Source organism: Cladophialophora immunda, assembly GCF_000835495.1.
Source record: "Cladophialophora immunda strain CBS 83496 unplaced genomic scaffold supercont1.3, whole genome shotgun sequence".
NCBI classification, from domain to species: Eukaryota; Fungi; Ascomycota; class Eurotiomycetes; order Chaetothyriales; family Herpotrichiellaceae; genus Cladophialophora; species Cladophialophora immunda.
In genome coordinates, this window is record NW_015622543.1 from 5,815,257 (window position 1) to 5,841,945 (window position 26,689).

The 26,689-nt window shown below is 53.4% G+C and overlaps 9 protein-coding genes across 9 annotated transcripts; 5 read left to right on the plus strand and 4 right to left on the minus strand.

Moving 5' to 3' along the window:
* The first annotated feature begins 1,142 nt into the window (after nucleotides 1–1,142).
* Nucleotides 1,143–2,942, plus strand: PV07_06349 (uncharacterized protein). The gene is made up of 3 exons (XM_016393313.1): nucleotides 1,143–1,462; nucleotides 1,531–1,737; nucleotides 1,800–2,942. The coding sequence occupies exons 1-3, from the start codon at nucleotides 1,423–1,425 to the stop codon at nucleotides 1,964–1,966; spliced, it is 414 nt and encodes a 137-aa protein (XP_016250832.1). The 5' UTR covers nucleotides 1,143–1,422; the 3' UTR covers nucleotides 1,967–2,942.
* Nucleotides 2,943–3,706: 764 nt separating this feature from the next.
* On the plus strand, nucleotides 3,707–7,101 carry PV07_06350 (uncharacterized protein). The gene is made up of 3 exons (XM_016393314.1): nucleotides 3,707–5,653; nucleotides 5,721–5,800; nucleotides 5,851–7,101. Exons 1-3 carry the CDS (start codon nucleotides 5,273–5,275, stop codon nucleotides 6,764–6,766), a joined length of 1,377 nt encoding a protein of 458 aa, XP_016250833.1. The 5' UTR covers nucleotides 3,707–5,272; the 3' UTR covers nucleotides 6,767–7,101.
* Nucleotides 7,102–7,244: 143 nt separating this feature from the next.
* Nucleotides 7,245–10,480, plus strand: PV07_06351 (uncharacterized protein). Its single transcript, XM_016393315.1, has 2 exons — nucleotides 7,245–7,546; nucleotides 7,601–10,480. The coding sequence occupies exons 1-2, from the start codon at nucleotides 7,435–7,437 to the stop codon at nucleotides 10,315–10,317; spliced, it is 2,829 nt and encodes a 942-aa protein (XP_016250834.1). The 5' UTR covers nucleotides 7,245–7,434; the 3' UTR covers nucleotides 10,318–10,480.
* Nucleotides 10,481–10,536: 56 nt separating this feature from the next.
* Nucleotides 10,537–11,714, minus strand: PV07_06352 (uncharacterized protein; the record flags this gene model as incomplete). Its single annotated transcript, XM_016393316.1, has 2 exons — nucleotides 11,553–11,714; nucleotides 10,537–11,495 (listed from the first exon to the last, which is right to left on the minus strand). The coding sequence occupies exons 1-2, from the start codon at nucleotides 11,584–11,586 to the stop codon at nucleotides 10,537–10,539; spliced, it is 993 nt and encodes a 330-aa protein (XP_016250835.1). The 5' UTR covers nucleotides 11,587–11,714.
* A 767-nt stretch (nucleotides 11,715–12,481) lies between these two features.
* Nucleotides 12,482–13,975, plus strand: PV07_06353 (uncharacterized protein). Its single transcript, XM_016393317.1, has one exon. The coding sequence runs from the start codon at nucleotides 12,899–12,901 to the stop codon at nucleotides 13,721–13,723; it is 825 nt and encodes a 274-aa protein (XP_016250836.1). The 5' UTR covers nucleotides 12,482–12,898; the 3' UTR covers nucleotides 13,724–13,975.
* On the minus strand, nucleotides 13,873–15,567 carry PV07_06354 (uncharacterized protein). Its single transcript, XM_016393318.1, has one exon. It carries the CDS (start codon nucleotides 14,901–14,903, stop codon nucleotides 14,016–14,018), a length of 888 nt encoding a protein of 295 aa, XP_016250837.1. The 5' UTR covers nucleotides 14,904–15,567; the 3' UTR covers nucleotides 13,873–14,015.
* Nucleotides 15,568–16,639: 1,072 nt separating this feature from the next.
* On the plus strand, nucleotides 16,640–19,137 carry PV07_06355 (uncharacterized protein). Its single transcript, XM_016393319.1, has 2 exons — nucleotides 16,640–18,271; nucleotides 18,478–19,137. The coding sequence occupies exons 1-2, from the start codon at nucleotides 16,909–16,911 to the stop codon at nucleotides 18,654–18,656; spliced, it is 1,542 nt and encodes a 513-aa protein (XP_016250838.1). The 5' UTR covers nucleotides 16,640–16,908; the 3' UTR covers nucleotides 18,657–19,137.
* Nucleotides 18,827–22,828, minus strand: PV07_06356 (uncharacterized protein). Its single transcript, XM_016393320.1, has one exon. It carries the CDS (start codon nucleotides 22,119–22,121, stop codon nucleotides 19,383–19,385), a length of 2,739 nt encoding a protein of 912 aa, XP_016250839.1. The 5' UTR covers nucleotides 22,122–22,828; the 3' UTR covers nucleotides 18,827–19,382.
* A 224-nt stretch (nucleotides 22,829–23,052) lies between these two features.
* On the minus strand, nucleotides 23,053–26,614 carry PV07_06357 (uncharacterized protein). The gene is made up of 2 exons (XM_016393321.1): nucleotides 26,090–26,614; nucleotides 23,053–26,029 (listed from the first exon to the last, which is right to left on the minus strand). Exons 1-2 carry the CDS (start codon nucleotides 26,474–26,476, stop codon nucleotides 23,054–23,056), a joined length of 3,363 nt encoding a protein of 1,120 aa, XP_016250840.1. The 5' UTR covers nucleotides 26,477–26,614; the 3' UTR covers nucleotide 23,053.
* Nucleotides 26,615–26,689: the final 75 nt, after the last annotated feature.

Consider the following 26,689-nt stretch of genomic DNA (forward strand, 5'->3'; position numbering starts at 1 on the left):
CCTCGACCAGATGATATGATTCTGTTGTCCGGACTGGACTACTGATGGCTTTGCCTCTGGGGCAAGGTAGATGCCCAATACACAGAACTCAGAGCAAGTTGCACATCCACAGCATCATTCGTCCTATACCTGTCTTCGAGGAAAGGATAATCTTGCCTCCCATCGAAAGCAGCCTCGCAGCGTGAGAGGAACAAGACAGCATGGTGCGTGTGGTTTCAACAGTGGTGCCGTCCTCGGTGCCCGCCGTCCTGGCAAGAATATCAGGCGATGTTTGCGGCCAATGGCCAAGACGTTTGGCTGAGACTGGAACTTGCGGTAAGAATTCCTTGTTAGTCCAGAAAATTTCAACATTTTGCCCCCTTGATGGTCATGTGTGGCAACGGTGGATCGTTCCAAGTCAGAATCAATGCATCCTGCACTGTGGGCCCAGCCGGTGAACTGGGGTCGACGAAAGTCCTCCTCTTTGCCTGCATTCCTGGGGAAAATTGTTCTCTCACTTGGCCCGAACTGATGGGCGACCTGACAGATGATGGACGCCACAGTCGATGCAGGAGAGATATTGCCGCTTGAAGGAGACCTTCCCTGTTCCTTCGCTAGCTGCGAAGCCAGGCGCGGAGTTGTGGGATTTTGGAGCAGCGGGAATCGACATCATCGCTTGCAGATCGATGGCAATCTGGGGAACGCGGTGACGGCGTGTTGTCGTTGCCTCGATTTGGCTCGAGGTTGAATTTCCCGCCGCCTTGGAAGAATCTTCGTTGGAAATTTGGAGCCCAAAACGGGTGTGCATGCACACATGGGTTTTGGAGCAGCGGTATTGAGCAAAAGGTCGACAGTCTCAAACGAGCCGAAAGCCGAAGACTGGAAGCTCTCAAGGCGCGAGGGAGGACAAGAGGAATGCCTCAACGCCCAGCCTTCTTAGCCTCCGCTTTTATTCAATGAGGCTGTTTCTATTACGTCTAGTTTTGGTCCTCCTCCTTACTTCAGTCAGGTTTCAACAGTCCTGGTGGTCCTACTTAAGAGGCTTCTTTTTTTTCTCTCCGCACGTGTGTCGCCAGAGGATTCTTGGTCAAATTCAGAGCCGTGATGATGCAAGCCTCGGGTCTCGCGAGGATGCTACTTATTTCGATGTAAATTGTAGAAGCCGGGAAGGAAGAGTGACTGCTCGTAGTTTTCTTCACTTCTCAACCCTCCGCCTCAATTTTCGCCAACTCAATCAATACCCTTAATTCTCAGACTCATTTTCGCTTTCCACCCTGTGTTTCTCCTCTTAAATATCCTTTCTGCCTTTTGACTGGGCTTCCTAGTAGTCCCGCTGTCCCCCATCTGACTCTACGCACAAACTACCTCCGGAGGGAATACTGCGCGTCTTCCCCGAAAGACACGATATTCTCGGCTTACATTTTGCTGTAACGCAAAGACAGCATGACCAACCCGACTGTCACCTATGGCCGTGGTGGCGCTGGTCAGTACCATGCTCCAGCAATTAGCAGTGGGATTTTGCGAGCCAATCTCCTCTGACATGTGCATCAGGCAACGTCACCACCAAAAATAGCCAGTCGCCTGCTCTCGAGCCTCAGACCACTCCTTCGTTGAAATCTAAGACGTATACCACCGGGCGAGGCGGAACTGGCAACATGGCCAAGAACGACTTTGACCACCCAGAGGAAGCCCGCCGTGCTCAGGATGTCGATGTTCCCGCAATTACAATTCCAGAGGGTGTCCACCACACCGGCAGAGGTATGCGCGACCAAAGTTAAAACACTGAATGGAACTGTGGAAAGCTGAAATCTGATCTACAGGTGGTGCAGCCAACCTATACAAGCCCACCGAAAATGAACAGCGTGAGGCTCGAGCACACAATGAGAAAGTGCGGTCCGAATCCTTCAACAAAGAACGAAGCACCATCCGTTCACTAGCGGACAAGACAAAGGAGACCCTAACCGGCAAGCATCACGCCGACAAGTGAACAAAGAGGAACGAGAAGCCCCAACATTGCGCCCCGTTGAGATAAGAATTTTAGTTCATTAATTACAGCATCCGGACGGATTCGTTGTGCTCTGGCCTGGTGGGCATGGACGGTCATTCGGAACCGCTTTGCTGGCTGTGATGAGCAGTTTGAGGATGTGTCCTTGGACTTCCCCGTCCACTGGGTCCGTACTCGGTATGCAGATAGACGAAGCCAGGGCTACGCCACGAAGCGGAAGGTTGAATTCCGCACCAATATTGATCGATTCAAACTTCGGTAATGGTCCTGTAAGGGCGTGTGCAAGGAGAACGAACTCTGGAAGGCATTCGCCACTGGAGAAGCAGGTCTCAACTTAAGCGTCCCTCGGCGCCTTACTACTCCTTAGCTGTTCAACGAGGAAAAGTTGGGAGGGGGGTGTTGGTGGGTGCAGAGTGGAGTGTCAGTAGACGAAGATAGCGGCGAGCTGCACATGCCAACGAGGGCAATGGAATAGCGCGCACGAATTCTTTGGTTACACAGCGCCAAATGTCGGAGCAGCCATGTCAATCTCGTGGCCCTTTTTCCTGCACGGCACTCTGACGCTTGATCCAGGCCGCACAACAGGCGACCCGAAAAACGCAGAGTGACGTGTCACACAGCCCATCAGCCACTGACCTCATACCAAGCAAGAATTGGGGCAACATATTAGGACAAGAGCAATGTTGCGAACAACATCTAGAAAAGGTATGGAAGCGTTGTTGACAGTGGCTCGCATTGGCAGCAAGCCACGGCTGGCGGTGGTGGAGCTAGGGATTTTTGGTTTTTCTTGTCGTTTTCTCCATCCTGTCAAGTTTTCCCTCTGGACTTTTGTGTAAGAAGCAAATACGGGGCTGTAGCTTTGAGGGGGATGAATTAGTAGGTAGGGACTAAAGTGCGGCAGATGCGCAGGATCGACGACTTGGTGCTTTTGCCGCGAGCCCCGAAGGTCAAAGCAACTGAAGAGGGGGGGAGCGGAGGGGGGAGCTGGTGCTGGAGGGGTGCTTGAGACTTCAGAACAGAGGGCAAGCTGTCAGAGAGCAAGGTGCATACCAGCTTGGGACTATACGACCCAGTACTCGGACCTTAGGTACCTACTGTATCTACCCAGGGTCCCAGGTACCTAGAGGAATTCAGGCAAGAATACGAGAAGGGCGCCACAGCTACCGACAACCCCCAGCGAGCTCTCCCCCCCTCCAGCAGCACCACCCCGAAAAAGGAAGCAGGGTTCCGGTGCTCGTAGCGGGCGGTAGATCATGCCAGGGGCGGTGGATAACCCCTACTCCCTGCCTAGGGGCCAGCTACTGTAGCTACCTGCAGCCAGCTGCTAGGTTAGACCTGTCGGATGCGCACCCGCCTGCTTTGTTGGGAGGCCCCAGGCTATTCGCTGTAGGTGTGCCGTCAAAACGTTGAAACAAGTTCTTCTCAGGCTTCAGGCGATAGGTCGATCTGAGACTGATCCGGCCGCTTGGGCCTGGGTCGAGCAGTTGGAAATGGGAGGTGGTGTGTGAGAGAAAAATGTGTGTGTGTGTGTGTGTGTGTGTGTCTGTGTGTTGTTTCTTTCCACCCGTCCACTCCTCGTATTTTTTGCTGGCCATGGCCCATGAGGGGCGCTCGGTGGCCATCGGTGGCCAAAACTCGCGTGTTGAAAGAAACTCTCTGGTGACTGCAACTAAAGGCGACCGATCCTCGCCTGACTGTCGCTTTTGCTGCTCCCCCCGGTCCCCCTGCGGCTGCCAGCTCGTCCGAAAGACCGAATGCTTGACCCTTTCTTACTAAAAACACAAACCCACCCGTTGGTTCCCCTCCCCTTTGCCTTTCCCTCCAGTTAGTGTCTACCTTAGCCGAAGGAAAGGGACCTGGGGAGGATAGTGTCGAGTGAGGTTGCGTTCGTGATCTGATCCTCCTGCCTCTTGCTCGCGGGCCTTTTTCTTTTTTGTATATGACTGAGTCCGTCTAGTGCGGTGCAGCCTCCAGGTCTGTGTTCTCTTCCTGGAAATATATCCATGGTTCAATGGCTGGTGCTCGTCTTGTCTTCATGACTAGAATGTATCCTTGTCTCAAACTCTCACCTTGATCCCCAACCCGGATTGCCTCTGACCTCTGCCATCTGACCTCTGACCTCTGTATCTAGCAGTTCGGCTACGGATTGCTTAGGATTCTGGGCCTGGTCCGCGGTCGCGTCGGGTTCTGACTTGACCGCCCTCTTCGACCCTGATTCTGGTTCCTGGTTCAAATCCCTTGACTTCGACTATCGCATGTACCATCAGTAACCGCGGATCACCACCTGCACATATCATCGGCATCTGAAATTCTATCACAATTGCGCCATGGCATGAACATTGGCCTCAGCATCTTGTCCAAAGACAAAAGAGAAAACCTGGTCTTCTGTTGAGCCCCAGAGTCGGTTGTCTATGCCTTGTAACAATCGGCTTGGTTCTTCGATCATCAAGAATTCTCTTATCGGACTTTGGAGAAGCAAAATCTTATACCAAGACATTCTGAGTCTAGGACTACCACCACGATAACAATACTGCCAGCAAAACCACCTTCATCCCATCCATCTAGCCGCAGTCTCTCCTCTGGCTGTGCAAACGTCTTCGCTGCGTCAGGCGCTTTCTCTTGTCACCCTGTCTCTCACCTGGTCGTCTCACACCTCAGTCGCATTAGACGGCGGGGTCCACACGACCAGTCTCGACAATATCTGAACTGACTGTCGAGTCAGTGAACCGATATCGTCTGCCGCAGACATCCTCGACACCCGGCTGTGGCCACCAAAACCCCCAGACAAGCAGCAGCCTAAGGTCTCGATTTGCTCGTGCTCCACCTCACGTCCCTCGAGGGTCGAGATCTGTGCACCTGAAGCTGCCTCATCCTCCGGGCCTTTTGTGTCACCTCAACATTTTCGCCTGATCAACGACGCTTCTATCTTTTCGTCCCACCTTGGCTAGACGTCTTGTTTGGGTTCCCAGTCTTTGAGGTACCTGGTTGAGTGTTTAGTGCTCGGGGAATGAGTCGGGTGTTAGAGTTTTCGAAGTTTGAGACTGTTTTCTTAAGTCGAGGACCTGGAGGGCTTGACAGTTCAGCTGCCGTTGGCTGCTAGAGTTTGAGTTCGCTTGAGCCGCCGTCGCTCCTGTCTTTACTGGAATACCGCTGTTGTTTTGGAAGGATCGCCTTGGACAGAACCACCCTGACACACGAGAACCTCTTTTCCACTATTTGGGGTTTGCAGATATATATGTGTCTCCCGATTCACCATTACTGGCATCGTTCAACAGCTTTCTTTCGAACATGTATCCGACAGATCAGCATCAGTTTGCTCCCCCAAGAGCTCATGCTCATCCTATCCAGCATCCCCATCCGACTCCTGCTCCTCTGCAAATACCACCGATGGCACCCTATTCTCCCTACCACTCGGTAAATCAGATGGCGTCAAGTAACAAAATCCCTCTGTCCCATAATAGCATGAATGCCGTGGCGAACAACAACAGCAATGGCGGCGGCAGCAACATGCCGCCAGCAAGTCCCAGCCATAGTAGCACGACAGAGGATGAATCGTTCTACGGCCTACCAGAAATTCCACCAATCTCCAGGATCTGGGGGAAATATGGCTTCGCGGTAGAAGTCATTCAACAACCCAAACGTGCTCGTATGTGTGGGTTTGGCGACAAGGTAACGATCACGTTCCTGTCATTGTATTAATTCAAGTGGAAGCTGAGCTCTCTTCCCCCTTTTGCAGGATCGCCGTCCTATCACACCGCCTCTTATTGTCAAACTCCACATCTTTGATCCGGAGACGCATCAAGAGATTGATTATGGGTGAGTGGCTCGACGATGCCTTCTCTATATGCTTGCTGACCAAAGGACAGCAAAGTCGTGGATCTGTCAAAGTTTATCCTCGGCGTTGATTTGTGGGATGTGCACGGCCAACACGAAGACAACTGTGTCAGAAATAACACAACATCTCCCTCGATCTCGTCCACTATCACCACTCCTTACCCTCCAATGACCGCGGGCGGTCTGCGCTCGTCGCAGCAACTTCGCCCCTTTGACGTTACAAATCTCCCCAGTTGGCGTGGAGCTAGAGATCCCGGATCCTCGTCCACACCAACGAGTGTGCCCACGTCTGCCTCGTCTACCTACAACAACGATTCCTTCGACCAACGTAGTGCATCCTACCCATACAACAACGAGATGCATTATAATGGTCACCAACAAAATGGCTACGATACCCCTTTACATCACCGAACCTCCCCTCATGAACCAATCCCTTCGTCAGCTCCGCCGCTGCGTTCCGCTCGATCCTCGCAAGATCTGGGACATTTAAACCCAGTCAGGGGCGAACCTTCAAAGAACCTCATCGGTCAGTGCCATACTAGTGTCCAAAGGCTGGACGATGAGAATAAAGAGGTAGGACTTTACTTCATCTTCCAGGACTTGAGCGTTCGGACGGAGGGCTGGTTTCGATTAAAGTGTACGCTGTTTTGCTTGGCAAGGCTCATCATGGACGATGACGAGGACACCGACCCTACGTCGAACGAGCTTTATCGGGAAGCACCCTGCCTGGCCTCGACATTTACCCTGCCATTCAAGGTCTTCAGTGCGAAAAAGTTCCCTGGAGTGGTGGAAACTACGCATCTGAGTCGGATTTTCGCGGACCAAGGGATCAAAATACCCATTCGGAGAGATGGACAAAAAGGAAAGAAAAGGAGTGAAGATGATGGCGATGGCGCAAACGGAAATGGTGAATACGAAGGAGAAGATGGATCTGAGGAGCTGGTGTAGGACAGCAGTACTCCTCAGTACAGCGACAGTCAACCGGATCGGGCTGACACTTGAGTGCGATACAAGATGGATCGCAGTGAGAAAGAACCAGGGAAGCAAAGGCCGGGGGGAGGACTTTGGGGGAAAAGAATACCTTTGTTATCAGCCAGCGGCGTATATTGCCGGGCCGTTTTTGGGAGGCTCTTTATGATTCAACCAAAATGGTGCATAGCGTTCATGCGGCCGGGTTATTGCACAACATATTTCACTATCCGAGCTGCAGGAATAGATCGTCTCTGTTCGGTAACCATGTAAAGGTCTCATGACACTTGTCGTGCATAGCTGTATAGATGGATGTTGTTCTGTTGCGGGACATGTGATGTGCAAGTGTCAGCCTTGTGGTCCTCACCAATCGGCATGCGTATTGCGGCTACTTGGTACAGCGACATTTGGCCCTGCGAACCTCCGCAGAACCGCTTCGTGTATGCTCCCCACGCACCCGGGCATTCTCGCCTTCAATAATGATACCACTTTGTTATAACCCCACTGCGTCCTGACCAACACTTTCGTCACGGCCGACTGCGTTGACGCATTCATTGCTTCTACAGAGATGGGCCTTCAAGAGAGGTGAAATACCAGGGATCGGGAGCTGTACATCACCTCTCCACCACGCACCTAGAACGAGCTTCATGATGTCGAAGCCAAAGAAGCCGGCAGCACTGAACAAGGTGCCACGGAGAGATCCTTTGGCTTCCTTGAAGATGGCCGACATGTTGATATCCAAACCGACTCTTCCAGCAGGTGCACTCCCTTCCCCTTCTCAGTTCGCCCTCGGTGTAGGCTAAACTATTCTAGAGGTTCTGGTCACGGTGGTCGACCACCTGGCGGTACCTGATCTACTTCGATTCGCTCGAGTGTCGCGCCGTATGCATGAGATGATATATGACGATGCAAGATGGGTCAAACGACTGAGAATGATGGGATGTTGGAATGATACTGAAGCGAGGAGAAGAGCAGAGCCTCCAAAAACACCAACCACTCCAGGTCAAAGGCGTACAACATTGGATCGCAACGTGGTGAATGGGAAGGGAAGACCAGAAGTTTTGTTTGACATGGATGCGTCCCCAGTCATTCAATCCCGTCAAACAAACCTCCTTTCACCCTTGCGGCTTCGGTCGGCTGAAGCGGATGGGTTTGACGTGGCTGAGATTTCGAGCCCGCGGACTCCTGCCTCTACAGGAGTAGCTGTCGACCACGATGCGCCTTTGTCGGCATTCTCGAAGGTCAAATCCATTCGAGGTCGGGCCAGACAGGAGTATGGCAAGATCTACAAACTTCTAGCCCCATACCATAACGATCTGCTCTCTGCTTCCAATCCGATGCACAGCCGTATATTCAAGGATTTCTCTCTCCCGGATCAGCAAGCTCAACTACTAACAAACGTTCGGATCTTCTCTGCCAGCGATTTCTCGCCTGGCTCGGGCGAGAGGGGCCGACAGATCTCGGAAGCCGTTGCTATGTTCGACACCGCAGCTCTGTTGGAGTTTCGGAAAGGGTACGAGTTCAAGGATATACAAGGGCGAATGCGCCAGTACGCAAGGGTCATGCATATTCTCAATGGTGGGAAGAGCGGTGTCGACCTCTTCTTGCATGACAACAACATGATCAACCAAAGAGCAGAACTCGGCTCCGTGACAGATTGCATTGACTACTCTCTAGGTTATGGCCAACTGTCCTTGGAAAGGGTTCAAGCATATTTCGAACGATTAGGCAATGCCTTCGTGCAGGAAAATGGCATTGTTCAAGCTGTATTTCCGAATGCGCAAGAGGTCTCCCTTCTTCTCCTTGAAGAGGTCGCCAAGGAGATCCTCTCGCCCTTTCTATCTGCACTGTTCGAAGATGCTCGGACTCGGGGAACGTCCATATATCTCCGAATCATATCGGGAACGTTCCAGGCGACCAGACAGTTTATTGAAAATGTGGCCCTGCCCGAGGACGTTGATGAATCCATTATAGCGCGATGCAATGCCATTGGAACCGAGATCTTTGCACCTCATCTCGAGCCCTATCTCGCTGAAGAATTAGCTTTCTTTCGCCACAAAGCAGATTCGGAAGTCGAGCAATGGGATCGCGCTTTGTCTGAACAAGCCGCCTCGACGGAGAGCTTTCTCATGTCTAATGTGAACCGGCACGCCGATAAGAAGGACTTCATGACATCGTTCAAGCAAGTGCTCATGATGCCGGTCAATATTCTGCCCGTCTTCACCGGCTCGTCCGCCAACAAGGCCGTTCCCAAGCACCTCGATGGCGATGTTGCTCCCTCGTCGAGACCTGCCACTCCCAACCAGTTCGGTCCTCGAGCCACGACACCGGCCTTACCATCTGAGGCCCCGACCAATGAACTCGCTGCTAAAGCTGCTCTAATGAACTCCAAGCTAGAGAACATCCGATCACTGTTCTCTATTGAAGTTGCTCTCAACCTCGTCCATGCCGCCAAGGCTTCGCTAGACCGTGCCGCACAATTCATCGCGCTGGGGGGTGAAGCCGGCAAAACTGCTCGCGCACAATGTTCTGCCATCTTCATCTTGCTCGTACAAACTGTGGGGATCCGTCACGTCAAGACCGGCTTTGACAAGGCCATTGACCATCTGTCGCATTACTCGGCGCGCGAGACGAATACCAACTCCGAAGGTGACTCGTCCACAGCCGTCCAAGTCGCGCCCCTCGCGACTTTTCTTGAGCTCGTCAACGTGGGTGACCTCATCCAGCAAATGCTCGACGTTTTCTATGAGTCGGAGTTAGTGCGCCTGCGTATTTCCAATCGGGACGATTTTCTGGACGTCAATGTGAAAGAGAAGCGCAAGTTCGAAGCTATGCTCGATGAAAGCGTCGCTGCCGGTTTGGGAAAAGGCATTGACGTGCTGATGGATGAAGTCGAGTACATCTGTGCCACTACTCAGTTGGCCACCGATTTCTATCCGGAATTGGCCTTCCAAGATGCCAATGCGACGCATCACGCAAGCACAATGACCTCGATATTGAACGGTGGCACGAGCAGACCATCCAGTATAGCGAGTACAATGCCCGTGATGGACTTTTCGGGCAAGCCCACGGCAACGGCATCGCGCGTGATCAAGCTTGTCGCCCACCATACAGGCATGCTCACAGGGGCGACCGAAAAGACTCTCCTGGACGTCTTCACGACAGAAGTTGGGCTACGGCTCTTTACCGCGCTGACGAAACACATCAAACGCCAGCGAATCTCGTGCGCGGGCTCCCTGAACTTGCTGAGCGACCTTACCGCATACTCACAGTTCATCGCCACGTTCAAGAATCCGGACTTGAACAGTTACTTCACAGCCCTAAGGTCATTGGCGCAGATATACCTGATACAAGGCACCAGTGACAGGGACGTAAGAGAAATGAGCACGATTATCGCGGACCAAGAGAGGTATAAGGGTGTCTTTACTGTTGAGGAGGTCGTGGAGTTTGCAGAGAGGAGGAGCGATTGGTTATCGCTGAGAGCGAGAGTGGAGGGCAAGGTGAAAGGGGATGGCTGCATCGTCATGTAGGTTGAAGTTTGGGCGCCGTTAGCGATTCTGTTTCAATCTATCGAGACCTCCGACCTGCTCTTGAGGTGCGTCCCACGGGCTCCTGTGCCGACGTCTCTCGTTGTCGCCCTGTACGGCTCCCGTACTATCAGAACAGCTCCCACCTTTGCCGTAACGTCTTCCCCCTCGCTCATCCCCTACCACGGGCCCTCAAGCAAGACGATTGTCTCAGGATCCCACTTACAACTCAAATTCTTCCTCGTCTTCCATTTCCTCGACAAACCCACTTTCCTGGCCCCCAGCCCAATCGTTGCCCTGAAACTGCCCACTGATCTGAGCACTCATCATCTCCCTGACGACCTCCTCCCACTCGATCCACGGTGGCACTTGCTCAAACAGTCGCGCAACCCAGGCCCTGCCTTGCATCATCTTCAGCTGCAGGAACAGTCGGCGTCGGTTATGCCCTGCCAGATCCACATAAATTTTCTCCAGTTCAGGCGGGGTGGGAGATTGTGGCGTCACTTGCTCCGAGCATGGGCGGTGGGCCTTTTCTCGCTCGTCTTCTTCGTGCAAACGCCAGAAATTTATCCACAGCGGGTCGACGGACACGTATTCACCCTCAAGGAGGTCCAGCCAGTTGATTTGCTTGAGGGCATTGGCGATGGTTTCGTCGAGCGCGACGGCCCAGGCGATCCACGCGTATTGATTGTCAATGATGTCCTGTGACATCGCAGAGAAGGGAAATGTGCCCTGCACGAGCAGGTTGCCTCGATGGAGCAGCTCCGGGAGGACAGAGTTCTTGAGACAGCTGAGGTAGAGGATTTGTGCCATGACGCTTCTTCTGTGCAAGCGAGAGTTCTCTCGCGCGGCCGTCGACAGGTTTTTCCATGTGTCCTCGTCGGAAAACATGGCGAGGATGGATTCCTTGGGGATCTTTGTCGCGTTGGGGTTCATGAACTCGTTGGTGACTGTTGACAGGTCCTGCTCTTCGACGGTCGCAGGAGCCACAAGGGGAGGCATCATGGTCCCATCTTTCTTGCGCGACGTCTTCCCTGGGGCAGATTGCTCCGATGATGGAGTCTCCCCTTTGTCCAGGCGCTCTCTGTCCAAATGTCGCGGTCTGTCTTGAGTCAAAGGCCCGCAATCCGAGGAGCTGGAGGTGTTTTTATCCATGTCGCCTGGTGCCAAATCAGCCGCAACTGCAGGTTGATTGTCAGTATCTCGTTTCGATCATTCTGCCACTTTCTCACACATACGGGCTTGCGCTATCGTTTCCTGCTCTACAGCCATTTGCTGACTGTCGACTGATGACTTCAAGAGCTTTGTTAAGGGATTATTCCATGACGACAAGACGTGAAATCCAGGTTCGAAGTCGATCGATATGGGACAAGCGGGCAGCACAAGAGAAGGTGGGCGGGCTTGTTCAAAGGAAACGATGACAATATCTGAGTCTTGACCTTCGAAGACAGCAGATGTGTCAATTGAGGAACAGGTGAGTGGGAAAAAGAGACGAGACAAGTTTTTCCTCTCTCTCTCTGTTGGCGTGGGTATATAAACAAAGACATGTCATTCAGTTTGCTATCGCTGTCGGACCCGGGAGCTTGCAGGGCGATAGCGATATCGACATCTCGGGAGTCCTTCCAGAGAACAGACAATCTTCTTCCCCGTCTCCTTCGCCTTTTCTTTGTTCTTCTTCCTACCTGAAGCATTGTGTCCCATCATTTTTGCTGTAACAGCCCGGGAAGGAGCTGGTCCGTCTTGACTTGGTAGGCTCCTGCTCTTCGACTTTCTCCCGAGACATTCTCCAGATGTAGGTGAGCAGAAGACAGCACCCACCTCGCCACCCACAAGCTCATTGTCATGGCCGTCATCCTGAGAGTATGTATGTACGACAAACTCGAGACAGCGATGGAAGTTTCAGACACGAATCTATTAATATTGGAGGCTCCGGGCATCGGCCGTTTGGCGCTCCGCTCAGTGCAGTCCCCGGGGCTAGCGACACCTCCACATGGGCGACTAGGGGTGCCCAGGGCTGCATCTCGGTGGCAGGGTCCTTGGGTCTCTGGGCCCCTGGAGCTGCTAAACGCGCCTATCGGCTCGCTGGGAGGCTGGTAAAGCACCGGATGACGTCGCCGCTGACCACCGATCAATGCCACGCCATTCACCACCACCACAGCTTCCATCACCACCACCTGCTCTCCAAACACGCCTTACCCGAGCGGCACTCCTGCGAGGAATCAAGGTGACTCCGCCTCATCAATTACATATACATCCTTCCTGCCTTGCGCTGTCTCAAATATGGCCTGTCTTATTGTGTTCCTGGGCTCTTGATTTTGTCCTAACGCCGTGTCTTTGTTTTTTGCATCTGCTTCGACCTCTCTCGTTTCGTCTATCGTTCAGCCTTCGAGCATATACCGAGTCCAGCAAATCTAAAAGACCAACATCACCAAGCGCCGAGCATACTGAACATACTCTGCGTCGCCACAGCATGTTTTTATAGAAAGAGCTCACACTGCATCGCATAAGAAAGAGATCTAGAAAAAGGCGGAGAAGAAAGCAGGAATTCTTCTGCATAAACAAAACCACCCGCAGTCTTCCTATCATGGTTCTCCCGCTCTCCCTTCCAACGATCGTCGTCTCCCTGTCCCTCTTCCTTCTCCAAGGACTGTGTCAGGATCCCTCTACAGTCACAGTGATCGGTACTACCATTACTCAGACCTTCACCGCAGCCGCCTCCACCACGCCGCTCTCCCCTCAATACACCGACTCGCTTACCTTCCGAGAGTCGATCCTCAACTCGACCAACTTCTATCGGTACGAACACTCGGCCGGATACATCTACTGGAACGAGACTCTTGCATCGTATGCTCAAGAGTACTCCCAAAATTGCGTGTGGGCACATTCGCACGGTCCGTATGGGGAGAACCTCGCCCGAGGATACCCGGACGTGATCTCGGCAGTCGACGCCTGGGGAAATGAACGGGCGCTGTATAATTTCTCCAACTCCGACCCGACCGGCTTTACTGAGGCGACGGGCCATTTCACCCAGTTAGTATGGCAGGGCACGCAAGCTACAGGATGCGGTTGGACGGATTGTAACGGCAAGAACGGTCTGGACGGCGTGTACTTGGTGTGCGAGTACTGGCCGCCGGGCAATATCGTCGGCGAAAACAACCTGTTCTTTAAAGCAAATGTTGACTCTGAACGGAGCAGCGGAGACAGCGGCTTCGATGAGCTGAGTGCAACAATGGGTGCAACGGGCGGGACGCCAACCTCGACGGGCTCAGCGTTGAATCCCCCCGCGGCAACGGCGAGCAGTACGGGCGAGTCGATTGGGGCGCCCATGGTGGAGATGGATAGGCGCGGCTTGCTTGTGACCGTGTGTGTGACGGTGGCCGCGGTGCTGTTCGGATTGGGCATGTCCTGACGGGTTTTCGTGTTCCTTTCTGTGTTGTCGACAACATCTTCACAAACGGTGGAATAGAGACGACAGCACTGGATCAACACAGAATCTGGAGTCCGTAGCATCCGAGCGAGGTACAGGTATAGAGCACTGCACTTCGAGTCATGATTGAACGACAAGGTAAATGAGCTGTGGATTCCTGTATATACGAGAAACGCATCTTATACCACCTGTTAAATACAATTAATTCCGCTATGATATATTGACATCGAATAAGCTCTGTTTCCCATCTGCCCTCCCTCTTTTTTGATTCTTTTCATTTCCACCATCCCTGGCCCCTGCCCAACATCCTCAACCTCTTGTTCCCTAGCGTGCGCCCTTCCCCTTCTTCGTCTACGCCGTCGCCGACCTCAAACGGTCCTCGCTGCTCCCCCACGGCCATCTCCACGAGAACTCGCCCCAACTCCTCCGTCGGGCTGTGCATCGCCTCCCCGACGAGCCCCCACCGAATCGGCGCCATCAGCGTCTTGAGGTAGAAGCGCTGGAACGCGGTGCGCTTCTCCCGGAGGATATGATCCCACAGCCAGGGCTGGTTGTAGCCGTCCACGGCGGCGGGGCGCACCGAGTAGACCGAGAGGAGGTTGGAGTAGAGCGGCGTCTTGGAGAGCTGGAGGAGCGAATGCTCCGTTTCGCCCTTGACGCGGCCGAAAATGGGTGTCCAGAGGCGCGGGTGCAGGGTGGCGCCCTCGCCCGAGACGTAGATGAATTTGAACTTGTTCGCGTCGGCGGGCTTGCTCTCAGCAGAAGAAGACGTCGTTGGCGACGCGGGCTCCCGTAGCGAGGCGAACGCCTTGGCGGCCGCCAGCGTGTAGTCCTTGGTGATTTTCACATACTGCTCCTTGGAGACGTCGTTCTGGCTCACGCCCAGGGCCCAGATACAAGCGTCGGCGCCCTTGAGCTTCTCCAACAGCTCCGGCGGGTACGAGGTGAAGTCTTTGTGCTCGATGACCTCGATCTTGGTGTGCTTGTTCACGGTCGGCGTCCCCGGTGGCGGCGTCGCGGACAGCCAGGGGATAGAGCTAGAGCGACTGATGATTGACAGCTTGTGGATGGTCGGCGTACTGGTTGATGGCAAGGAGAGGATGTGTGAGAGAACGGACGACCCGACTAGACCTGTGGCCCCTGTCAAGATCAAGTGGACCATTGTTGCTGTCCAGAAATGACGAGGTGTCGAGCAGCGCGAGGAAGCTGTGAAACTTGTGGGCGCACAGATGGAATTCTCGATAGAGACGCAGTGATCAGTCCAGGACGGAGGTGTTCTCTTCGCTGTGGGAGAGTGTTCTGAAAGTCAGGCGACAGCGAACAAGGCTCCCAATAAATACGAAACCAGCCCAAAGTCTCTTGTCCACTGTCCTTGCACCGTTACACGGCGGCGCATTGCGACTAGCAGGAGCTCACTTAACAGCTCGAAAAGGGAGCGACTGGGAATTCAGGCGTCAGCCGAAATTTCAAACGTAGTCATCTTTTGCGAGGACAAGGGCATAACGGAGGGAACCATGAGGCCTAAGGCGGCCATCGTTGGGACGGAGTCGGTCGAATGCGGAGATAAATCAATGCGACGCACAGATGCAGGCTGCTGACCCGGTTGTCGCAACTGGCGGTTGAGCCTCGATGGGGCGGTTGAAGGGCCACCTCCTTAATCAGACAGTATGGGTCGGTCGAACGCAAGATGGAGACATGAGCTTGAGGCAATTTAATGACTCGACAATTCCTCTGGTCAAGGGGAGAGCATCCGTTGAGTTCTTCGTGATGGAGGCGCAAGAGGTGTTTGAAGAGCACAAGGACGAAGGTGCGGCAATCCTGCTGTCTTCGTCCGGTTCCCATCAACCAACCCCGTCACCAACATTCTTCACCTTTCATCATCATCGACAGAAGTGCATGCACTCCGTTTTTGTCCTCCTTCGCAACTGTCGCACGGGTACAACTCGTAGGTGCCACCACGTCACCGAGAGAGCTTCGAGATCAGTCGCGAAAATGAAGACGAATTCACAGTCTCTCGAGCTCTACCACACACTTCTAATCCCGCCCAAAGTGTCCTTGTGGTCCTGTCCAACACGATTAATGCTTCGTGGTCTTGACCAAACCCTGACGTGAGAGACTGAGTTGTCGCAGAATCAAAAGGCACGTTTCAAGACATAGCCTAGCCTTGTCTACGGTCCGAGAGCGGGTTCAGAAACGAGAGAGTTGGTAAGAGCCGAGATATGAGGATAACCCAACGTTGCTGATGGAATCGCTCAACCCTCTCCTTGTCAACGAGGTGACAGCGATTGCTCACGCCGAGAATGACTAGAGGTTGTCTTGAGTGCCGAAAACCTCGGCATGCATCGGCCATGTCGTGGGCTGCTCATGAGTGCGCCTGGTTTCTCTAGGTCGAGAAACTGGCAAACAGTTCGATGGACCTATTGAAGGCGAGAAACGAGAACGAGGCAGGAATTAGAAGAATACATTGCAGGGCCGTGGTATCGAGGAACAGACGGGACAAGGGCTGCCCAGCGAGGTTTCTACCTGGGTCTGAGGAGTGAATGGCGAGTACCGGGCACATCTCTCTGGTATATAAGCATTCAATGGCGCCAACTGGAATAAATTCTGTGCTGTGTGGGCAAACAGCGAATGGGAGGCAGCTCGACTCTTGCTACAATGGTGACCTCGGGCTCCCCCTTGCCCCTCAGCCTCGAGCCCTCTGGCCTGGGTGCGGAATGGAGATGGCAAATAGTAATACTAGCATCAGGACTGGTGGACTGGCTGGTACGGGCACTGACGGCTTTCTTGTCGGTGCTTGGATGATGCGGGGAAGGACGAGGCTTCTTTTTTGGGCTCATCGGGGGCTTCAAAACGGCCTCGGTTTGGAGTCTCTAGACTCTTCACCTTCACCAACAAAGCCTCCCAGCCCCCCCCAACCGGGATTTTCGCCGTCGTCCATATCCGACCTAGGGCAGACGACGACTGGTCGAACTATTACTCCGTACTTGATAAAACCCAGCGGATCCGTCCTTTCCCCCAATTTGCATTGATTCCAGGTCGTCTTATCATTTCTCGGGTCCAGGCAAAGATCATCAACGCAGGTACCAAGTCTGCTACTCGTTGTCCGCGTGTCTCTGTGTGTGTGTGGGCGTGGGAAACAGCTACCAGAAAGAAAGAAAAAAGTAACAATGGCGAAAATGCTCAACGGCAACGAAGTCGCCCAACACGCTTCGCGCGACTCGTGCTGGGTCATCGTCTCGGGCAAGGTCTACGATGTCACTGAATATCTCGACAAACACCCCGGCGGCCCCCAGATCCTGTTGCAGTACGGCGGCAAGGACGCGACGGCCATGTACGAGCCCATCCATCCTCCCGGCACCATTGAACGCTCCCTACCCAAGGACAAACACCTGGGACCGGTAGATCCGGCCACGGTGTCGAGCCTCTCTTCACCCCAAGTGACTCGCGACCTCGACAAGACGGCCCGGATCCCCCTCGCCCACTGCATGAACCTGGACGACGTTGAGAAGGCCGCCACGCGCATCATCCCCCACAGCGCCTACGTCTACTTCAGCTCCGCGGCCGACAGCCTGGGATCGCTAGCCAACAACCGGCAGGACTGGAAGAAGGTCACGCTGCGCCCGCGGGTGATGCGCAATGTTCGCCGGGTGGACATGACGCGGGTCATGCTGGGGACCAAATCCCGGCTGCCCTTCTTCATCGCCCCGGCCGCGCGGGCGAGGCTGGTGCACGAGGACGGCGAGCTGTGCCTGGCGAGGGGCGCGGCCAGGCGAGGCATCCCCTACTGCCCGAGCACGTACTCGACCGTGCCGCACGACGAGCTGATGCAGTGCCTGACCGCGGAGAAGGAGAAGGTGCAGTTCCGCAACTTCGCGCCCGAGGATGGCGGCACGCTGTGGTTCCAGCTGTACGTCGCGCACGAGAAGGAGCGCACGCTCGAGCTGATCGCCATGGCGAGGGACCTGGGCTACAAGGCGCTGGTCATCACGGTCGACACGCCCGTGGTGGGCAAGCGCGAGGAGGACGAACGCTACCGCGCCGAGCTGGCCACCGCGAGCGGGGACAATTCCGTCCTGACGGAATGGTACAAGCCGGCCAACGAGGACGACGAAAACAGCCCGCCGCTCAGGGGCCACCACTCGTCCACCCTCAACTGGGACGACCTGCCCTGGATCCGCGAGGCCTGGCGCCAGGGCCGGCAGGACGCCGGCCCTATCGCCATCAAGGGCATCCAGACCGCGGAAGACGCCGCGCTGGCTGTTCACGGATACGGCGTCGATGCCATCTACCTGAGCAACCACGGCGGCCGCCAGTGCGACGATGCGCCCTCGTCCATCCGCACCCTGCTCGAGATCAGGAAGTTCTACCCCGAGCTGCTGAAGAAGGCCGAGGTCTACCTGGACGGAGGAGTTAGGAGGGGCGCCGATGTCATCAAAGCCCTGTGTCTCGGGGCCAAGGGCGTGGCCCTGGGACGGCCCTTTATGTATTCGGTCGCCATGGGGGACGAGGGCGTGGCCAGGGTGATTCAACGTAAGTCTTTTCTGCCATTTCATCCTGCTCTCACAAGAAAAGGGGCTCGCCGTCTCCCTTTGAACCAGTCTTCCCCTTCACCTCTTCTCCTTTCCTCTTTGTCCTCTTTTATGTCGGTGGCCTTCTGTGACTACACATGGTTAGAGAAGGCGGCTCGAAAACACGAATAGTTAGTTCAACGCTGACCGCATCCTCCTTCACCCCAGTCCTGTCCGAAGAAATCGAGACCACCATGCGCTGCATGGGCGTGACGTCCCTCGACCAATTGAATCCGTCGTACGTGAACACCAAGCTTTTGGAGCTGGAGATCCCGGACCGCTTGGCCACAGGGGACGAGTCGGAATATGGCGAGGCTTGGGTCAAGGGCCTGAAGGCGAGGCTTTAGAACAAAACATGCCGCTCGTCCCACGGAAACCGAAACCGACGGGGCATTCGAATTGTCCAGGCTATCAAGGTCTACAGAGGGCGCAACGGAGATTGGGACGACGTGTATATCTGCGACTTTCTGCTTTTCTGGCAAGCGATGTTTAAAGGACAAAACAGGGAGGAGTAGAGAGCTCAGAACGTGCTTTTAAAATGGACTCTAGCCCACAAGTAAGAAGAGATAGATTGGGACTCATGGCTGCAACACTCTATTCACCTCCTTCGCCTGCCTGTCGGGCATGAGCCCGTTCCTCCTTCGCCAAGGGGGTGAAGAATGGCTTCTCTTCCCTTTGAATTGTTACCAAGGCAAAATGGTCTGGTGGCAGGAATGGCACTTCAAGACGGGGCGTGGTAGACAAACCCCCTGCGTGAACGATGATGGTTATCGCAGTTTGAATGATAAGTAGAGGATGAATATGCTTCTCTGCATTGTAAATGCGCGCCGACATCAAAGGTCTGCACCATCTTCTCGGCAATGTTGATGCATTAGAGCCAACAGCAACGGCAGTATCAATCCAAAGATACCAATGTGTCCAAAAACAACTCTTCCACCCTCTGATGAGAAATCGTCATGGTCAGGCCGTCATTAATTAAAAGCAATACCACAGAACCAAAGCATCTCTTGCCGTCAAAGATGCTAATTGAATGTTCATCTGTACAAACTTGTGTACAATGTCGTCATTAATATTTATTTGCCGGTATAGTCGAGGGTTCCTGCAAGTCGCACTTCTTCCACAAATTTGTCTTCATCACCCACGGACTGGAGGTTCCAGTGTCCAGACTGAGGTAGACGATTGAAGGGACCCCAGCCCAGCATCTCCTGAATGTTGCGTCTTTTCAAATCCGTGTCTCCCTGGACGTCGAACAGTTGCTGTTGGAGGCTGCCCAAGATGGCCACTGACGCATTGACCAGTGTCCGGTCACCCTCAAAGATCCATATATCCCAGATCCGACAAAGGCGGTCGACATCCAGTCCGTTTGAAAAGATTGTCCGTAGCATCGGTTCGAAAACTTCCTCTCCACGGAAGCCAAGGCCTCCTTGTTCGACGGACCCAAAAAGATATTCATACAGACGGGGGAATTTGATTCCCAAAGTCGACACAGCGTGATTATAAGTGCGATTTGTAGTAGTTGTATCATCGGTTTGGAATGCCAACGGCACAGCCCGGTTGAGACAATTGGCCAGAAGAGTAAAGGCGTCTGCTGGGGTCGAAAGTTGTAATAGCAGCAATGCGGCAATAAGCTGGATCCCGTAGATGTAGCCCACGTCACTCCGGTAACACGCGTACGCTTCGCAAACGTCTATCAGATCCTGCCAGAGTGGTCCGTGCCTTTGGAACAGGTTGAGCTCAGGAAAGGCCGTCTCGGCGTCTCGTTCGATGTCAACAAACCATCTTTCCATGCTCTTCTCGTCTCGATCAAGTTGACCCCCAGTTCGCTTTTTGATCTCCTTTGCTCGTTGTAAAGCTTTTTCGTAGCTCTGGACAGTAATGCCCAGAGAATTTCCCACGGCTCGTTGCCAAACTTTCCCTCGAAGATTTGGACTTACTCCGCGCCAGCAAAGGTCATTGACTCGTTTGTCGATGGTGGTGATATCCGTAGTCTCGTCAATATAATAATGCCATATCCGATTCAAGGACTCTCTGGTGTCATCTTTTTCGCATTGCTGAACCTGCAGCTTTGTGCGACGCTTCTTTTCGGCTTCAATTGATGCCGCCATCATCCGTTGGTATTCCCTCAGATGCCGTCTCTCCTCCTTCGGGTCTTTTGGTGGTAACCAGGACGGCCTTGTCCGTGATAGGATGGCCTCTTTTTCCTTGGAAATCGGCATGAAATCCAGCGCACTCTTTTGAATTGGGGGGAGTTGAATGGATGAGGATCTGGAACCACGATCCATTGAGGTTTCAGGGCTGCCCCGTGACGATCCACCTCGGACCCTTTCAAGCCGGTCTTGTTCCTTCGCCTCAGCGTGATACTCCAACGCCTCTGAAATGATTCTTGCTTCCTCGCTCAAGTCGGCCATGGCAATGTTCCACGATTTTGTCCTACCATTAAGAACGTGACCAGTTTTACGAGGGGACGACGGATTGGACGTTGTGGGTGTGAGTGAGACCGACCTTGGAGGAACTCTGTTCTTTGGAAGGCTTGGGGGGTGGCGTCCTGGCCGCGGAGGTACTTCCGGAGCTGTTCTGGCATGCTCTAGGGGTATAGGGCGCGGGCTTGGAGCTGGCTGATCCCTTTCTGGGCTTCCGCGAAAGCTGGAACGGTGCGACCTTTGACCAGCAGCACTAGGGGAGAGAGGGACGTTCCACAAACTCGCATCCTCGGGGAGGTCATCGTCAGAATCATGGTATTCTGCCTCCAATTCTTTGACAGTTTTTCTGTGGGGCTGCCACGAGGCACGCCTGGTTTGCAGTCCCAGACTGTTTGCCGGTGATTGAGGGATAGGAAGAAGGCCGCCCGCACTGAGTGAGGGAGTCGAGAAGGATGCAGGATTTCTTCGTTCTGGCGGGGAGGACGATCGGGCTCGCATGCTGGTATAAAATGTCTCTGGGCTAGTGAACCCACGTTTGAACGTTGACAGTCTCGAGCCAGCTACTCGTGGCGGTGCCGAGTCGTGCCTGGATCCTGGTACCGAGACTTGAGTCTGTAGCTGTGGGAGCGTAGGCCTCTTCTCCCCCGGGCTAGAGTCTTTTGACTTCATCAGTTCGTGTTGCGAGCCCACGGACTGCATTGAGACGTCGCGCGAATGACAAAATCTCGGCGTTGCATGTTTGTCATCTTCCAAGCCAATCTCCTCAAAGTTGATTATGTCTGCTTCCAAGCCATCGGGACTCGAAAAGGTTGAGGAGTAAGAGGAGGACTTTGAGGATCGAGAGCCCGACAGGTCGGGAGGTGAACCTGGAACACTGACCACGGTCGCGGACATTGTACTAAGGATATTATGTGTGTTCGATAAGGCAGTAAGCGAGCGAATTTCAAGGTCTGAGCCTTGCACTGACTTCAAAGAGAAATCATTGATGTGGTAGCAATTGTGGGCGTTTCGTGAATAGGTCTCGAGAAGTTGTGCAGTTAGCGGGGCGAAGCTAATTTCCGAGGAACGAGAGGTGTTGATAATGCGTTGTTTTGGTTCCGACAATGTTATTCCTGCATGTCGACGATGTGCTGGGTCTGAAGAAACGAGTGTCGGTGCATGCCAGAGGCGATACTCACAGTCGAGCTCGACAATTCCAAGGTCCGCCAACTTGAGCGTCGAAGCTTGATCGCAAACAACTGGGATACGTTCCAATGGTGCCTTTGGTCCAGCCCCTGGTAAGGGTGTTGGGGCGATTGGTGGAGTGGAGGGTGGACATGACGGTGGCAGGGCTCCAGCAAAGAGACTATGCCATACATGGGGTAGAACTGGCCGAGTTAGGGGCTCCTCCATCTGAATTGACTGGCTGTCAGGAGTCCGACCAGGGGAGGCCTTGCCGGAGAACTGTAGCACCGATGCTGCGACCGCCACAAAAGAGTGGGAAAGTTGGTGAACTCCAGGGGTGGCTGGCAGGATTTTTGCTGTGGGTTGACGGACATCGATTGGGGAGGTTTCAAGGATTAGCAAGTGTCCGTCATGGTCCACCGATGGTTGGATGGTCCGTCGCACTTGTGGGTGCTCGGTGGGAAATCCTGATGCAATCGCGACGAGCTCGTGCCGTCCAGGTCCGGGGATGTCTAGAGTATATATGGTTTTTCCAAATCTCAGTCGTCGAGATGAAGTTTTCGGGTGTGTTTCATGCTCAAGGAGATGCGTCGCAGGTGGGACAGGCGTCACGCTGAGACTCGTGGCTGGTGGTCGAAGTTACGCGGGAAGGATGCGGCCGCTGGCAGGACTGGGCAAATGGCAAAGGGGGGGAATCCGGTGCTGAGGCAGTGTGGCTGTTTCACGACGATCAATGCGGGTGTTGTCTGAGATCTGAATTCGATCTGCTAGGGCGTGGCCGTGTCTTCGGGTTATCCTATTGTAGGCATGCACTCGTAGCGTCGCTAAGCGTAAAGGAGCGAGAGGAGCGAGAGGAACAGGTGGCGAAGGGCGACACCAGTCGTAGGGGGTGCGAAGTAAGGAGTAACAAGTACGGAGTACGGCAATCAGTGAGAAGAGTATGTAGAAAGATGGATGAAGTTGGTGTTGTTGACTGCGGCAGGTGGCTGTTTTGACCTACGAATTTGAGGTGGCTGGTGCTGGCAAGAGCAGATCAAGATGCCATACTTCTTCAGTCCAGACTACTCGAGACATTCCAATGCTGTCACCATGGCAAGGCTGGCTATGATTAAACTATTTGCCCTATTAGTTCCTGTTCCGCGCATTTTGCGGTCGAGGGGTCAATATACATAGCTCCGAAACGCTCTCTTGTTTTCTTGCAGAAGCCGTGCGATGGCCGCTTCTTCCAAGTTCATACTGGGCTGTGCGCTTTGTCGGAGCGATCGCAGCCAGAACAGCAGATCCTTGTACTGGCTCTGTTTGCGCTCTAGAACACTCTCAAAGGCCGCTGCGGCAATCCAACACATTTGTCGCCGGCTGATGTGTCTGACATGCGCATTGTTGCCATTCTTCTCGCAACAAATCTTGTTTGCCACTGTCACGAGATCTTGTATCAGGTCTCGAAGGAGCCCCTGCGACGGTTGTCTCTTTTCTGTCAATCCCGTAACATATTGATGCATCTTCATTGCTGACTCAGTGAAGTTCCCGAGCAAGGTCAAGACCACCTGGCTCCGGCCATTCAGTGACATATCCAGCAACATGGGATGCATCTGCAGCTTGAGAGACGATAAGATTTTCCTTTTCAAGGTCATTCCAGGTTTCGAACAGCGCTCCAATGTTAGAGTATTGCTAAGAAATACGTCTTTCTTCTCTCTGTCTTTCTTCAATTCCAAGGTCTCCATGTGGATGCCTATCCCACAGTATGGGAAATAGGTGCTGCCGTGTATTCGTGGCACTTTCTCACCGTTGATAGTCACTTCAAAATTAACCAGGGACTTTTCGGCGTTGACGTGGATCCCATAATCCTGGTCACCACTTGCCATGACCTCCAGAAATTGTCGGGCAAGCTTGACATTGGTCGTTATTAGCAGGAAATCGTCAATGAGCCGCAATAGCAGGCATGACTCTGGCACCAGAAAGCCCAATTCACTCCTTTCGAATGCTCCGTAAAAGTAGCTGCAAAGAAGGCTGCTGAGGATTGAACCTTGAGGGATGCCGTCAATCTGCTTCATGTACTTTTTGCCAATCTTGATCATGCTGTCTCCCACATGATTTTGAAGAAGATTCAGCAGTGAATCTCGATTCCATATTCTGTTGTTTCCCGTGTCCGCAAAGACGACATGACGTTTTCCAGAGGCTACGTTGGACACTGATTCCTCCGACAGCACGGCCCGAGTATCAGCTGGGCGGGCTATGCCTCCGAATCGTCGTCGTAGACTTTCTTGTGCTATGGCCCGTCCAGAATCCCTCGACTTGACTTCAAGGTATTTCGTTGTCCGGTACGATGCTTCGCCAAGCAACGAGCTGGCCATCTGCAGCAGAGGCGCTTGTGGAATGGTGTCGAAGCACGATTTGATGTCAACCTTGACAAAGAAGAGAGGAGATTTTGATCGGAGAACCTTCTTAAAGCTTGCCACCTTTCCGTGGATGTCACCAACTGACAACAAAGCAGAGCCCAATGGTGCAGGATTGCGTCCACGTTCGAAGTTGAGCACATGAAAAATAGGTGCCAATTGGCTGTTGATGCTGTCTCCAAGGAGTCTTCTCCCAGCATCCAGTTTTCGTTGCCGTCGCCTCAAATTCGTGATAGGTCTGGCGCCTTGGTCCTTGGGCAGCAGTCGCAGATGGCTATATCCTAATGCTTGAGATCGTAACTTGAGTCGAGCTTCACCGGGTCTGATAGGAGCGTACATGTTCAGCCTCAGCGTTGCAAGAGTAGGCTCGGAGAGTTTGCGCCATACATCCTGCCGAAAGTAGAATAACCGATGGCGGTGGGTTGAGCTCTCGGTAACGTAAAAGTGCGCTCGAATGATCGGTACGAGCAAGGAGTCAAAAACATAGTAGACAAATTCATGAAAAATCTCGAGCCGCTTCGTGAAATCAGACCTGGACATTCTCCCATCCAAACATTTTGAACCTGAGAGCCACGCAATCGACGTTAGGTGGATTCCTTGGAGAGCCTCATGCAAGCTCATGGTCTCAAATCGGCGCATTCGAACAAATTTATCAATCCTGTTCATCATCACTACATGGTTCTGCTGACCTCCTGGCCCGCTTCCAAAAGTATGGCGTGGGAGCAGATGGGAGATGACCGAGCGGCAAAATGCCGAGACTCTTGATGAAGGAGTTGCATGTGCTGAAAATGAGGAATCTCCATCTTTGCTGCTGAAAACCGTGTCCGAGTTCAATCGTGGCATCCCGGATCGTTCGATCTGTGTGGAGAAGAGTTCCGAGCCCGCCGTAGGCGGTGATGTTCCGTTACTCTGAATGATAGGGGCCTCAAAGCCAGCAGACATAGGAGGGCAATAATGTCTCAAACGCTGGCTGTAGGAACACGATCTGTGATTTTGATGGATTTTCTGGATAAGCCGCATCGGCTCGCCACGAAGGCGACGTGGCGTCCAAGTTACCGGCCTTTTTCTCTGCCCAGCGATTTCCTGTTCACGCACTGTGTAGTCTTTGAACCTATGCGCGGTCTCATTCGAGCGAACCAGTGACGTGAAAACATTGTGTAGATCGAATTGGCGCGGGAAGACGTACTTCAAAAGATGCACAGCCTGGTGCTGTTGCGCGGCATCCGGCAGCCTCTGCAGAATATGGGTATGGTGAAGTCCGACTTTAATCTTGCCAGCAGCGTTGGAAAACGGTCTAGCATAGAGCATGCGGTTTCGAACGAAACGAATATCCCCAAGTCGCTGGATATCCCGTCTTTTTGGCAAAATGGCTTTTCCTGGACATAGGGTTTGAACTTGAGGCAGCTCCGAGATTGGAATACCGCTCAACTGAAAATAATTGTCTCTTCCACTTGCTACCCGTGTAAAGACACCACAATCCAGGAGCAGACTTGCAAAAATAACTTCACCGTCTACTCCCAACAAAGATAGGACATCAGACCAAGGAGACGATTTCAAAGTCAGTAGATTCTCGTTAGGGTGTTTTCGGATGATACCAGGCAGGAAAGGTGCCGGTTCCCCAGGCTGATACCCATGATCGTGGGAGATTCTGCCTCTTTGAAGGCCATGGCAGAGAATGTGCTGAGGCCGAGCCTTGTTCGCAAAGTTGCCTTTGAAGAGTGACCAAATGACAAAGTCGACAACCTGAAAAGATCAGTCAGGATGTCGATTGAGAGGCGATAGCCGAGTCGATGTGCATCTTACCTCGTCTATATAACATGACTGCGCTCGGCGAGGATCAGGATCAGTGGCACGGTACTGGCTTTGAGTGAATGTAGCGAAGTCGGTTTTCCGCGACTCTTTGACAGAGATAGAAGTGTTCTTGAGAATACCCACGAGGCAGGTGTCAAGTAGAGCATTGGCATCATGCTTTCCAAACAGTGTAAGTTTCTGTCTTCGAATACGAGACGTGGTAGGCAAGGCCGTCAGAAGATAACTCCTCAGTGTGCAGACCTTTGGATAGTAGGATGACAGCACAGCATGGTGTATGGTGGACACATGCAGCGGGCCGGCGCGGTCATAATTGGCCGATTTCTGTTGCTTGGTAGGACGATTGGACGTGGCCTCTGCGCATTTTCGTTTTCTGGCCATGAGCGCGATTATTTACATGGGTGAGACGCGACTGTCGCAAATAACCTAGGAGGATGGGAGGATGGACGCGTTTTCCCAGGATCGAGGGACATGGAGACTTTCTCGACGAGGCAGTCCAACACACTTCCTGTTAACACGATCTACCCCGGTCGCTGCAAGAATCAACGTTCATCCTCAAGGAAATTAATATGCCCTTCGCAGTAGGAGGGGTGG

Bases quoted from the DNA above. Each gene is read 5' to 3' on its own strand.
- PV07_06349 (XM_016393313.1), top strand. From the start codon at position 1,423: ATGACCAACCCGACTGTCACCTATGGCCGTGGTGGCGCTG. The intron at 1,463-1,530 runs GTCAGTACCATG...CATGTGCATCAG, and splicing joins CTATGGCCGTGGTGGCGCTG to GCAACGTCACCACCAAAAAT. The intron at 1,738-1,799 runs GTATGCGCGACC...TCTGATCTACAG, and splicing joins TGTCCACCACACCGGCAGAG to GTGGTGCAGCCAACCTATAC.
- PV07_06350 (XM_016393314.1), top strand. From the start codon at position 5,273: ATGTATCCGACAGATCAGCATCAGTTTGCTCCCCCAAGAGCTCATGCT. The intron at 5,654-5,720 runs GTAACGATCACG...CCCCTTTTGCAG, and splicing joins TGTGTGGGTTTGGCGACAAG to GATCGCCGTCCTATCACACC. The intron at 5,801-5,850 runs GTGAGTGGCTCG...ACCAAAGGACAG, and splicing joins CATCAAGAGATTGATTATGG to CAAAGTCGTGGATCTGTCAA.
- PV07_06351 (XM_016393315.1), top strand. From the start codon at position 7,435: ATGATGTCGAAGCCAAAGAAGCCGGCAGCACTGAACAAGGTGCCACGG. The intron at 7,547-7,600 runs GTGCACTCCCTT...AAACTATTCTAG, and splicing joins CAAACCGACTCTTCCAGCAG to AGGTTCTGGTCACGGTGGTC.
- PV07_06353 (XM_016393317.1), top strand. From the start codon at position 12,899: ATGGTTCTCCCGCTCTCCCTTCCAACGATCGTCGTCTCCCTGTCCCTC.
- PV07_06354 (XM_016393318.1), bottom strand. From the start codon at position 14,903: ATGGTCCACTTGATCTTGACAGGGGCCACAGGTCTAGTCGGGTCGTCC.
- PV07_06355 (XM_016393319.1), top strand. From the start codon at position 16,909: ATGGCGAAAATGCTCAACGGCAACGAAGTCGCCCAACACGCTTCGCGC. The intron at 18,272-18,477 runs GTAAGTCTTTTC...CCTTCACCCCAG, and splicing joins CGTGGCCAGGGTGATTCAAC to TCCTGTCCGAAGAAATCGAG.
- PV07_06356 (XM_016393320.1), bottom strand. From the start codon at position 22,121: ATGGAGGAGCCCCTAACTCGGCCAGTTCTACCCCATGTATGGCATAGT.
- PV07_06357 (XM_016393321.1), bottom strand. From the start codon at position 26,476: ATGGCCAGAAAACGAAAATGCGCAGAGGCCACGTCCAATCGTCCTACC. The intron at 26,030-26,089 runs GTAAGATGCACA...TGATCTTTTCAG, and splicing joins AGTCATGTTATATAGACGAG to GTTGTCGACTTTGTCATTTG.